Raw genomic sequence first — 13547 nt, forward strand, 5'->3', positions numbered from 1 at the left:
CGCTACACTGGTTTGGATTCTCACTGCAGGGACAATACATCTGGTTAGGTAACTGTGGCTGTGAGGCATAGCACAAAAGATTCAATGCATTGTTTGATAGGCATAGCTGTGGGGAATGGAAGCATATCAGAGAGAGTGGAAAAAAAAAGATGTTTTCGGTTTTTCCTCAAAACTAGACTCTGTAGAACATCCTCAAGGACATTTGGGAAGAGAGGCTATTTCCAGTAGTGTAGTTTTGAAACTCGATTTAGCTGAAGATGTTTAAAAATTCATCAGTCCTCTCACAGGTGTGATATCATTCTCAATGTCATTTTGCTTCTTTTTTTTTAAGGGGCCCCGTGGTTTGTTGGGACCAAAAGGACCTCAGGGACCTTCTGGACCACCTGTGAGTCCCTTCTACACTCTTCTTATCTTTTCAGATCCACTCTGTTACCACAGATTTACTGTTTGGAGAGCAGAATGCATTTGTTTACCATCTTATGCCAGCAAGAACATAGGACGCAACAGACAACACCCACAGGGAAATACAAAACTCAATATATCTCAGACAGAATGTACAAAAACTGGCACATTCTATTGAGTTTAGGATCAGTATTTCTGAGAAATGCCCGCAGTGGAGAGAAGCCGAGACCTAATATGTATTATCTTCAATTTTACATGGCCATTGAGCATTAATCAAATAGTTTATTTGTAACCGTGTATAGATATAGAGAATTTTTAAATTTCTTTTCAGCTGAAAGAGCTATTCAAGTGCTTAGATTACTTTTCATTTTAGTTTATTACAGAGTTTTGTTGTTAACATTCTGTTCATCACTTCTGTTGCAGGGTGTTACTGGAATGGATGGCCACCCTGGACCCAAAGGAAATATTGTAAGTGAAGATTGAACTGATTAAATTGCACATGCAACTATAATAATGTCTAAAAACACACCAGTTTTATCTCTTTACTTTTATTCAACCCTCGAATCTATGGAAAAGCCTCATGAGGCCTCTCTAGCCGTTTCGCTCACTCATACACACACAAGTGCACCAGTAGAATTGGAGGATACATCCACGGCCAGTTGTACAATTTCAGCTCAATTTCTGCCTGCGCCTGTCCGTAATGAGAGAATGTCTAACTGGAGCACAGCAGCTTGTCTGGTCTTTTGGGAATCTTCCAACAAGGTAGAGATGGAAGATCAACAACTTTCCCAGACTCTTGGACTGAAGCAACATAATTAATTGCCAGTTGTCCTAGAGGGAAGTCATTTAGTGTTTGTGGTTCGGTAGTTTCTTTCATTAGAAAAGTAGGTCTGAGAATGTGCACTGTAATATATTTATATATATATATATATATACATACATGTGTGTGTGTGTGTGTGTGTGTGTGTCAGCTTTGTTTGCAAATTATGGTTTGTCTTGTTATAGGAGGGACATATGTGCTGTTTTGCTCAAGTAACTGACATAATCAGTATTTCTGTTTCTAATGAGATTTTTCAAAAATAAACTTTTTTTTTTTCCAGGGACCTCAAGGAGAGCCAGGCCCTCCTGGACAACAAGGCAACCCAGGTGCCCAGGTAAGTGTTTTGCAAGTTGTATGACATTATCTTTTGCTCTTATATATCAAAGAAAGAGCTCTAAACATGTGGCCCCCATCCCACCCACACAGGGACTCGCAGGACCGCAAGGAGCAATTGGACCTCCAGGAGAGAAGGTGAGATATCACGTACAAAAAGCAACAGTCCTGCATTTACACCGAGAAAAAAGAAAACTGCCAGCACGATAAAATGTTAATAGATCCAGACCTAGAATCTGTAAAATTGCAGGAATTTGTCTCATTCATTTGCATAAGCAGAGAGCAGAGTTGCTATCTTATGCAGTTCCAAAAGCTTATCACACTATTATGCCAACACGTCCACAGCACAGGACAGAATACTGCTTAGCAGAGATACGTTTTAATCCAATTTCAGATAAATAACTTTTACCAGCTTCGGTGGAGAATATTCTGTGTATTATTTGAATTTCAAAAGTAATAACGCAGGTTTTATGTTCCCCTGATTCCAAAGGAGCTGTTAGCAGACACCTTGGAGTTTGATAAAGTATAAACAGATTTTGAAAAAGGCTAAATGCTCGGTCATTTATTTGAAAGTGTTGGTACAAAGTAATTAGTAGTTCAGGATGTAAATGTAAATAGTCCTGCACTCTTGAAGTAGACGGGCAACTTTGGGTATTCCAGTGCCATAAATTTCTTTGGAAGAAGAAAAAAGAGCTTAAAAAAAGAAGAAAGATGCCTTGTACTTTTTGTTATCATCGAATTCCCACTGTCAATCTTGTGGCCAATTTGATCCACATAACATGGACTGATACACTATGCACAGACATTCATGGTCACCAGAGGAGGAATCCAGCCAGAGTAATCCAGCTGGTGGCTTTTAAAGGGCCACCATGAAATCGACATGTGTGGTGGGAACAAAAAAAATGTGTTTTGTCACATCAGCAATGAGGATCAGCAAAACATTACATCCGTGTAACATCAACATGTTAGCATTGTTTTTGGGAACTTTTGATGCAGTACTGTTGCATACTTTTTTCGATAAATACCGTAAAACCTTTGGGATATTGATTAGTATTTTGTTGTTTGTCAAGGGTCCAACTGGAAAGCCGGGTTTGCCAGGAATGCCAGGAGCTGATGGCCCACCGGTGAGTTTAGATATCACACATCCAAAGCAGCACACGCTCTCTCCCTGTCTGTTTTTGAGACGAGTCATTAGTATTCAAGAAAAATATTTTCATATAAAACCAGTTTACATAGTAAACGCAGTACAAAACACATTGAGATGAGTATTTTTCCAAAACATATTCATCATACTGCACTTCAACACGGCTGTGTTACCGCAGAGCAACACACTCGCACCTTGGAGTTTATATGCAAACACTCTCCTTCACATCTCTGCACAGACACCTGCACTAATGACAGATGTTTCTTGGAAAGCACCAGGTGGCACCTAAGAGAAACAGGGACAAGAGAAGCTGCGAGATTTGAATAACTGTGGGGTGAAAAAAAAACAAAAAACAGGATCTATTGAAAAGGAAGACTGGAAATAGAGGAGCTCTTACCATAAAATACAACACTCCCTGGTCCTTTCAGAGTTTTCTTTAGAATCGAAACACCTCTCACCCATTTACACAAGCAGCTTTTTTGTTCATACATTTGTTGTATAGAACTTCAGCTACAACACCCTCCGGTTTAGTGCTCCTCCCTGCCCCTTATTTCCCTCCACTCTTGTATCTATTTCCTTCTCCACACTAAAAACCCATCAGACGCTTAACAAAGCTCCTTCGTCTCATGAGAATGCAATCAATGTCCTTCCTGCCTTCCCTTTACTGGACATCCACTTGTGTATTTGATGTGTGTTTTTGTGACCTCTGCATTGTGTGTTTGTTCATATGCATGCCCAGTATGCATGTAATGTATTTGTGATGTCCCAAAACAGCAGTAGTCTTGGCTTTTAGAGCCCAGTAATAGCTGCTACTGCTTGTGTAATACTGTGCATTAGGGATAGAAAAATCCCAAATGGGATTGGACTCGAAAGGTCCTTTTTTCCATTTTCCAGTTAGATTCGTCCTCCAGTATTTTTACTACCTAATCCCTCAGTTATAAGGATGCTATAGTATTTATGGCGGTAATTATCCTGAAATGCTATGCAATAATATTACTCTAAATAATTTACAGGGTCACCCTGGAAAAGAGGGTCCTTCTGGGGAGAAAGGACACATGGTGAGATTTATTTCCTCCTCTCTCTCTCTCTCTCTCTCTCTCTCCTACTTTAGTTTGCATTTAGTCTTTCTTCATTTATTTAAACTTTCCTGGGTTTCATTTACCTGCCGGTGTCCCTGTTCAGACAAGTTTTCATTAAATATTGTGTATTCGTGTACATAAAATTTGGTGTATCAGTGTCTGTGTGTTTATGCTGCAAGCTCATTTCAAACATCTCTTTCTCTAGGGCCCTTCTGGCCCTCAAGGACCCCTTGGTTATCCTGGGCCCCGAGGCGTAAAGGTGAGTTGATTATAAATTATATGATATTATTTTTCATTCTAATATATAACGGCTGTCACGCCCAAGTTGTGTCCCTATGATCTTATGTATGTATCACAAAATAAATATCATCATTTTTACTCTTTTCATAATTCGTCAAACCATTTAAGAATCCAGGAACCATTTAGGGAAAGTTATCTGGATGTTCGTTAGGGGTTACAGACTTTGCAACTTGGCTTATTCCCCTTAAAAGAAAAGAATCAGTTTAATGGCATCTCTTTTTCCAAAAAAATAGAAAAAAACAGCTGATCATTTACTGCACTCTGTTCTTCACATAAGCTGGTACAAAGACTAGTCACAGGGGCTGATAGCTGTCCAAGGTGCGCAGCCCTTCTCATGTTTGGTGTCATTAGCTGCTGACAGCAACGAGACAAAAGAAATCCCATCAAATAATTCTCGGTAAGTGGGTGAGACTGATCCAATCATTCCAACTCTCACTGAGAAAGGAGATCACACAAGTGGATGACCTCGTAGTAACAACTACCCTGTTAGAGTGTGCTCTCTAAGATCAAGGATGAAAGAATTGTGAGGATTTGTTAAACTATGAACCTTTTGGTCTCCATAGCCTACTTATTTTCCACATTTGGAAATAACAATTAACTTCATTAGATGATCATTGTGGCTCTAGAGCGCTATTTTAGAAAAAAAAAAGGTTGGATCCCGTCAAGCTGAATGTTCTGCAGTATACTGTAGAACATGTACTATATACCTACTCTTTGTCCCTATATGCTCCATGTTGAACTGGAACTTGACCTGTAAATATCTGTCTTTCGTTGCATCACAGGGAGCTGATGGTGTCCGTGGCCTCAAAGGACACAAGGGTGAAAAGGTAAATGAAAAGCATGCAGGAAGAGACAGAATATATGGGTTAAACTAACCTTAACAGAAAGATTCGGATCATTTTGACTATAATGATGATAGTGAATGATGATTAGATTTTCATGCTGATGATCATCTCAATAAATCCTTTTAAGAATGTGAGAATTTTGCTGAATCAGAAGAAAAAAAAGGCTCTCAATAGTTTCTATGGCAACAGCACACTTGTGAGGCCCAAAACCTCAGTGTATTTATGTTTGAGCTTGTTTTTGAGTGCATTTGGGTAAACCACTAAAGTCTCCTTCTTTACTAACACTACGCCTTCTTGATTCTCATGCTAGGGAGAAGACGGCTTCCCTGGTTTCAAGGGAGATATGGGTATCAAGGGTGACAGGGTAAGATTTGTTTGATTTTATTTGATTTATACTTTGCTCAGCTGTTTCTGTCAATCACACCTTGATTATTGGATGCAGCAATAAAATAAATCCCTTTAGTGGATAGCTTTAACTTGCTTTATGCTTTGCTTTGTTGGAAGTGACCTTTATCTGTACAAAGTTAAAGCAAGTGCCACCTCTCTTAGGTTAACCTTTATGACTGCCGTAAAATTGTTGGTAATAAGCAAACATAAGGTGTTGCTCCTGTTGCAAGGTGTTATTATGTGTGCATGCATTTAGTGTCAGTAGATCTCAATTTCCTCTCGGTACCTTGCCAGTCAGTCCTAACCCTCCAACTGTAGGAGATAAGAAGCAGTAGTTTGACATGTGTACTCCGCAACAGCTTCTCTCTCTCTGAAGTGCATTAGGGATTTACCCTGTCAAGTTGTGGGAAAAATGCCTTTTGGAGTGCGAAACATAACTCACACCAGGCTGTACTTCAAACATCAAGCATCCTATCCCTGACCAGGGTGTCTCTAGCTGAGCACAGTAAGGAGAGAGAAATCAATGGCTCTTTAAACCCCCTTCAAACGCGCGAGAGACACAGAGCTTCACCCTTGTTTTCCTCCGGAGATGTTGCGGATTCGGATGAAAGTAAAGAATTGAGGAGGCCCTCTGCTCCGGAGATGCACATGTGGACTCGACTGTAAATGACTAATTTTGACGCAGGCCTAGGATAAGTATGTGTGTTTAGTGTGTGTGTGAGAGTGCTCAATTTAAAGTGTTCTCTTTGATGAGCCTTCGAGCAGGAGTCAAGTACAGTTTGCTTGATGCCGTTTCTTGTGTGCACGAGTGTGGATGTGTGCGCACACTTGCTTGCTTTGCAGATCTATGCAGTCCTTTAACTAGATACCTTTCACACACCAAACGGGCCTTTACAGCAGTGCCTGGTTGTCAGAGCGAGTTTGTACTCCGTCATTTAGTGTGTGTCCTGCTAGAACCAGAGCACACTGAGAGAGGGCAGTGATAATAGGATCGCTAAGTACTTTAAAGGTGGAACATTGCCTAACTGGAATCTTTAAGCAACTTTACACTCAGAAAAACCTTTAAAGAGGCAACATAAAGCACCCAGAAAAGACCAACTTGCTTGCTGTGTTGGACTTAATTCAGCATTTATAATTAATCTCTTAATGATGTAGGAAAGCAAATAATTAAAAAGTTGAATGACAATTTCTGTGGACAATTTGACTAATGGAGCAATTTTTAAAGAACACAACTGACAACTGTAGAAGGCAGTGACTACATGTTATGCCATGTCACTATTAGACAGGGGTGTGGCACTGCACACATTGCATGGAGAAACTTGATAAAACGCGTTCAACATTTTAGTCAATTTTCAAGGATACATACTGAATGCAATCATTACTGTTGGTAAAATCCAATTAGAAAGGAAAAACTTAGAAAGCAATGACGAAAAATAAAAGCGGGAAAAAAAAGGTAGTTTAGTTATTCTTAAGCTAGCTAGATATGTTAAAAAGAAATTAGCGAGCTGCATGAATGGGACAAGACTCTTAGTGTTTCTTTCCTATTTATGTTGAAAAAAAACACAATCAGGGTCAACGAGGCTTGGGGATCCACTGTATGGACAAATGATGTTTGTGATTTGCATTCCCTGTGTCCCCCAGGGAGAACTCGGACCAGCAGGACCCAGAGGAGAAGATGGTCCCGAGGGGCCAAAGGGTCGCTCAGGACTTCAAGGAGATTCTGGTCCGCTTGGACCCAACGGAGAGAAGGTGAGCTGCCTTTGCAAGTTTGCGCCCACAATTTCAGCTGTGCTGATATCCTGCAGTCAGATAAAAGAGAGCTAGAAGAAAAGCCTATATTTTCCATCTTCAGACATGTTTGATGTTGGCACAACAAGGTTTAAGAGGGAAAGTTGTTATGCCAATAGCTCTGATCTGAACAGCAACCACATTTTCATTGCTGCTCTCCACCCAGCTGAGAGCATTATTGGATTAAAATACAGAAATCAACTCAACGCTGAGTAGGCTGCTGTGTGCAATTCTGTGCGCAATGACAAAAACATTTTCGTGGAATAAAACACATACTTGATTGTTCTCTAAAGAAAGCTTTAATGATCTTTCAGAAAAGGCTAAATAATTGGCTCAACAGATGTAGAATATATGGATACTGGACACTGACTGCCCATACACAGCCTCCTTTGACACTAATTTGTGATGCACTGTAACCACTTATTCTTATTAAAGATTCCTCTTCATAGTAAAAGGAATCCTAACTGTACATACATTTGAACCGTGGTGGTTACATTACAGTTTAAAAGTAGTCTACTTTATAGAAAGTCATTGTCATGTTTAATTAAAATCTGCACACCGGCAAATCTTTATTTGCTTAAAGCAGAAGTGGTTCTAATAAATTCTGCAGTGGTGCGCTTGCACATGTGAATGTTGTTAGTTCTGGCATAAGACCTAAAAAGTGCAAATATAGCATGTTGTGAGACTCAAGCTGTCTGCATGTCTTGCACTGAGGTTTTAAGGAGATCAGTTTTGTGCAGAAATTCAGCTCATAATTTTAGAACCTTACTGTGGAGGCATCACCAAGTGAATCCGCTATTTTGGTTCAGTCGGCTGCAGCAGAACAACAGGCAAAAAGGCTAGATAAAGTTTATATAAATAAGAGGGTGTGGTTATTTAAAATTGCACTGCATCACCAGTTTTATCGCTCTGAAGCTGCGCCAGTCACAGGGAAGCTTGACAACAATAACTTGGCAAATGGAGAAGTGCCTTAATAAGAAATCATGCTATAGTCCGGATGCTGCAGATCAGCAGACTGGGTGTATTTTTATTCAATTTGTATAGTAATGATGGAAATAAATGATTTAAACTGCTCTGAGTGCACCAATCAGATGATATCTCAGTTTTAAAATCTGCTTAATCTAAAAAGATCATGGGTCACATCATGTTGTAAATGTGAGAAAATGGCATCTCTATAAGCATTTCAAGAATAATATATCGTAAACAGCTGAAAACAGATTTGCGAGCAATATATCCGGTGTAAGGGTGTAAGGTAGCTGTTGCTTTTTAGAAAACGTACATTAAAGCTGCGGTCGGCAACTTTTTTTTAGTCACATTAGCTTGAACTGTCATGGGATTCTGGAAGTAGAATATTAAATAGGCTGTTTAGGAAAAATAACAAAATCTGTAGCTCCCTCTGAAGCCTGTAATCATGCTTGCAAAAATCGAGCGCTCCCGGCTGTTTTTAACCAATCAAGTTAGGGTGGAGGAATCCTACCTGTCAATCACAGCTTGTGCACACGCTGCTGAGCGTGAGTCTGCCCCAGCTTGTGTGCGCTCACACTGGTGTGAACTCACGTGCACAACCTCGTCCACAGAGGGGGAGGGGTTTGGGGGGCGATTCGGAGCTTGTCAGAGGTTGGGGGAGGGACCTGAAAGTTGTATCAGTTCGAATTTTCCGACTTTAGACTCGGAATTTTGAAAACCTGCCGACGGCAGCTTTAAATATGCAAAGTCTTAACTCATTTGAGACTTTTTTTACAAGAAAAAAACTGAATGTTGCATCGTTACACTTTTTTACATTTACAAAATTCAAATATGTTAACTGGCAGTCCCCAGATGCTTTTTGCAATGTATCATTATGTAAACAGACATCCATCAATGAATTCCATAGAAATTGAGGAGAATGTAAAAACCTTTTCTTTACATTTTTTAAAGTTTTTCCTATGATTTCAAAGTTGGTTGTTAGTGACATCATTACAGGATTATGAGACCAGATCCTATCACTTATCACGATGAGATGTCTTTTGTCATAACAAGGCTTTTTTCTTTGTGTGTAAGTGGACCACAGTTATGTAGGAAGCATGGTCATTGTTTTTTTTGTAAAATACCAGTGAGTCTGGAATTGATTTAAGTTGTCATTTAGGACCATAAGCATAAGCCTTTTTGAAAAATTTAAACAAATGTTTGCCTCTCACAGGGTAAACTTGGAGTTCCAGGATTGCCAGGATACCCAGGAAGACAAGGACCAAAGGCAAGTGCTCACATATCACTAAACAATGTTGTTCACTGACATCAGTAGGAATAATGGATGCAGTTTAGCTTGCCAAAATGTCACTACACTTGAGTGTTTCTGTGTGTATTTAAAAGAGAATGGAAAATGCCAGCATGGGCCGTGCGAGCTGCTTAGCTGAACTTTAGAGGCCTCATCCTTTAGTCTCTCAGAGGCAAAGCCGCAGTCTGACAACTGGACATGCTTGAAGCTTCCTGATCAAAGAGCTAGGGATTAGAATATGCTATTTGCTGTCAGCCCTTAGCTGCTGATACGATAACAATACAATTCTGCAACCTCCTGCTGCATATACAGTAATAAGATGGGGATATTACAGGAAGTAGAATAAACAAGGGCTAACTGTTTAGGTTTTGTCTCAGAAGAATAATTACTCTCTTTCTCCTACACAGGGATCTCAGGGTTTCCAAGGTTTCCCTGGAGCCAATGGGGAGAAAGGAACTCGGGTATGTCAAATAGACCTCTTGTTATTCGTATTAGTCCGACAAGAGTTGGGACACAAGCAGAGCTCCAAAAACAGGCTTCTCTCCCAGATATAGATTTATCAACCCGGTGGAAGTCGCATGGCTTTTTATCCAAGACAGAAAGACTATCGCATTCTTTCCTCATTACAGCTAACACATCTCATTTCAAACCACCAGAAACTTTGTTTATCACTTGGTGGTGCCAGAGCAATGTTTCATTCGCTTTGTTTAAGGGATGGGCCATTAGCTTGCCTGAAAGAGTAATGGTTTGTCACCACGAGTGGAGCTAGGCACATAAAGCCTTTCATCTTCACAGAACATTTGTGAAGTTTATGAGACCAAGCTCTCAGACCGAAAGGGATAATGACGCCTTTAACACGGTTTTACAGCACTTTTTTCAAATTTAAAAGCCACACAGAAGATATACATTGTTTTCTCATTAAAATTGCATGCACCCACTCTGATGATAGAGTCGCTATAAGTATTGTATGAGGCATTACTGTTTTTCAGTGTCATTTATTGAGGCATTAATGGCTCAACTGTTCGTGATGATAAATGTTAATGATAGTTTTGAAACAGGTGATCCCCATTTAATGATAAAAGGCGATCTCAGATCTCAGTAATGGCCCAATTCTGTTGAGGTCTGGCATTAGATTCATTCTGGAGGAGGCAACCTCTTAACAATGTTTGTGCCATTTCTTTGATCACTGTGTGTGTTCTTCATGTCCACAGGGAACAGGAGGAAAGCCAGGCCCACGTGGACAGAGAGGACCAACGGTTAGTCTTACTCAGCAGACCTGAGCTTATCTACAGATGGCAAACTTGGCACCTGAGTAAAACTGGAGTCTGAGTCTGTTCTTGAGGGAAATCCAATAATAAAGACAATAATTAATCTTGCCATATTCAGGTCATTTATATCTTTTAGGAGCCTCTCTATGATTTTAATTACCTCTTCTTTTCTCCAGGGGCCTCGAGGAGAGAGGGGACCAAGAGGACCAACAGGAAAAAATGGACCAAAAGTGTGTAAAATATTCAGCTGCAGCTTTTTTGAATTTGTTCGGTACAGTTTTACAGTGTGTGTCTCACTTTGTCTTTTCAGGGTAACTCAGGAAACGACGGCCCACCAGGACCTCCCGGTGAGAGGGTACGTACCATCACTCCATCGTCCTGAGTCATGAAATATGCAAATTTTAAAATGCGTTATTGGTTCATGACTAAAAATCATCCTTGTTTTAGGGTTTGCCAGGGCCACAGGGACCAACTGGCTTCCCAGGACCAAAGGGCCCTCCTGTGAGTTCAGACTCTCTATAGAAACCCATCATGCCATTTTCTCTGTCAGTTTTTACATTAATTAATATTCATGGCTTTGTATGACTTTCTCAGGGACCTTCAGGGAAAGATGGACTGCCTGGACATCCTGGGCAGAGAGGAGAAACTGTGAGTGAACTGCTTTGATTACTCAGCTCCTCTTCAACTGTATTTTCCATCGAATTACTGATGTGGCAATTCTGTTATTGTTTCTTTCTTAGGGATTCCAAGGCAAGACAGGCCCTCCTGGTCCTCCTGGTGTGGTTGGACCTCAGGCAAGTAGTTTATACTACAGATCCCTACTCATTGTTGATAATGGACAAATTTGCCGTTTTTCTTAAAGTTATACTCTTAGTAGATGCACTGCAACATATACATACACTAAAACACAAGAGAAACCCTAAAGTGATAATTAACAACACTTCTTCCTCCACAGTAGATTTTTTTTCTTTTCTATATTGTGAGAGCCATGACTTAGGTGTTGTTTTTCCTCTTTCGTATAACTATTGGGCTCTTCATCCATTATGCATGATTGTTTAACCGACTTTCCCTCCAAGCAGCTCTGCTAATGTCAGCTGAGAACATTCACAATAACGGAGCTGTTTGTGGGGCTTCAATGAGTAGTAGGTCTCCCACATAGCAAATGCTCAGCTTCTCCTTGGCTTGTTTTGTAAGTGATTGAGGAATTGTAACATATTTTTGGGTTTGAGTTGCTGATTTCGCTCTCTTTGTCCTCTCTGCTTTCGTCTCTCTGTAGTTTATTGTTCACATCTCCTCTGCAAATTGGCTTAATAACTTGGAGCTATTTTTTAACCTTTTTTTTTTTTTTTTTAAACCACAGGGACCAACAGGTGAAACTGGACCACTGGGAGATCGGGGTCATCCCGGACCCCCAGGCCCACCTGGTGAGCAGGGTCTACCTGGAATGGCTGGGAAAGAAGGAGCAAAGGTGAATCTCAGAGCTCTATCTAATATCATGAAACTTTCTTAGCACCCCCATCAGCTTAATACTTATGTGTCATGAAACTGCTAACATCTGTTTCTCATTCTACCAAGAGTTTGTGTTATTTAGGATCATTGAATTTGTGCTTTTGCCTGTAGGGTGACCCTGGTCCTGCTGGCCCAGCAGGTAAGGATGGCCCTCCTGGGCAAAGAGGTTTCCCCGGAGAGAGAGGTCTGCCTGGCCCTGTGGTTAGTATTTTCTTGTGCTCGAAGCTTTATAAATCAATATTTCTCACAGCTTGGTTATTACATAACAGATATGGGCTTTTGAATTGCTGTAAGATTGTGTGGAATCTCAAATCCGAAATAACATCAGATCTCTAGGCTTTAGAGTAGAGGCAGCAACACGCTGTGATCTTTATTTTTTTTCAAAAGTTATTATAACCTTCTAAATTCATGTCCTTGTGCTTATGTAATCAATTCTATTTTCTTACTGCAAACATGTTAGCAAGAAAATCACTTGTAGAAACATTTTTTTTTGACAGTTATCAAAATGCATCTGATTATTCGACAGCAGGTGCTCTGTTACGTAAAGGAAGCTAACTGCAGTATTTGTAAATAACTGTTTTCTCCATCTGGTCAGCCTTCACTCTGGAGACTACAGAAATCTTTTCACCTCATGCTGAGCCAGTTTGACAATAGGAAGTCCATTGTAGGACAGGATGTGTGCTTCCACAACAGATGTGTTTGTTTTCTGATGCCTTCGTTTTATTTTCCTCTGCAGGGGGCTCACGGCCTGAAAGGGAATGAGGGTCCTTCTGGTCCACCTGGCCCTGCTGTGAGTAGAATTTACTGCATCCCCACGCTTATCTTCCTTATTCTTTCTTTCCATCTCTAAGAAATTACCTTCATTGTAAAGTTTATATCCGCAGTGTTTCCAGGCTCTTACATAATATAATGATATGCACAGTTTACTACTTACATAAGGGAGGCCTGACCTATTTGACAGGGTAGATGTGCCTTATGTCAGGCTTTAGCTTTGATGTATTTTGCTCTGCTACTGGGATAACTAACATTGCTAATATGGTGCTGATGTAGGGTTCTCCTGGTGAGCGGGGTCCTGCTGGCCCAGCCGGACCTACAGGTGTGCCTGGACGTTCTGGCCCTCAGGGACCACCAGGCCCTGCTGGAGAGAAAGGCGGACCGGTAAGAACGTCACTGTACAAAAATGTGCCAGACACGCAAAACATGCTCCGATGTTTTCCCGCATGATGAGATGGTTTTGCACTATCACAAAAAAACTATTTCTAGGGCGAGAAAGGACCACAAGGCCCAGCTGGAAGAGATGGTATTCAGGGACCTGTAGGTCTGCCAGGACCTGGAGGACCTCCTGGACCACCAGGAGAGGACGGAGACAAGGTGAATTTCTTTTCATGTTTTATTTCATGGTTCAAGTGAATAACTGT

The 13547-nt window shown here is 40.7% G+C and overlaps 1 protein-coding gene across 3 annotated transcripts in view; it reads left to right on the top strand.

Moving 5' to 3' along the window:
* The window catches only part of col5a1 (procollagen, type V, alpha 1), a 76496-nt gene that overhangs the window by 46240 nt on the left and 16709 nt on the right, over nt 1-13547 (top strand). For all 3 annotated transcript variants that reach the window (XM_075456116.1, XM_075456115.1, XM_075456117.1), the window contains exons 21-43: nt 332-385; nt 826-870; nt 1503-1556; nt 1649-1693; nt 2626-2679; nt 3713-3757; nt 3984-4037; nt 4861-4905; nt 5234-5287; nt 6952-7059; nt 9278-9331; nt 9760-9813; nt 10564-10608; nt 10797-10850; nt 10931-10975; nt 11068-11121; nt 11215-11268; nt 11361-11409; nt 11976-12088; nt 12241-12330; nt 12866-12919; nt 13180-13287; nt 13393-13500. In XM_075456116.1, coding sequence (XP_075312231.1) covers nt 332-385; nt 826-870; nt 1503-1556; nt 1649-1693; nt 2626-2679; nt 3713-3757; nt 3984-4037; nt 4861-4905; nt 5234-5287; nt 6952-7059; nt 9278-9331; nt 9760-9813; nt 10564-10608; nt 10797-10850; nt 10931-10975; nt 11068-11121; nt 11215-11268; nt 11361-11409; nt 11976-12088; nt 12241-12330; nt 12866-12919; nt 13180-13287; nt 13393-13500 — 1440 coding nt within the window. The remainder of the gene's footprint in view (nt 1-331; nt 386-825; nt 871-1502; nt 1557-1648; nt 1694-2625; nt 2680-3712; nt 3758-3983; nt 4038-4860; nt 4906-5233; nt 5288-6951; nt 7060-9277; nt 9332-9759; nt 9814-10563; nt 10609-10796; nt 10851-10930; nt 10976-11067; nt 11122-11214; nt 11269-11360; nt 11410-11975; nt 12089-12240; nt 12331-12865; nt 12920-13179; nt 13288-13392; nt 13501-13547) is intronic.

Source organism: Odontesthes bonariensis, chromosome 22 (genome assembly GCF_027942865.1).
Source record: "Odontesthes bonariensis isolate fOdoBon6 chromosome 22, fOdoBon6.hap1, whole genome shotgun sequence".
Classification (NCBI taxonomy): domain Eukaryota; kingdom Metazoa; phylum Chordata; class Actinopteri; order Atheriniformes; family Atherinopsidae; genus Odontesthes; species Odontesthes bonariensis.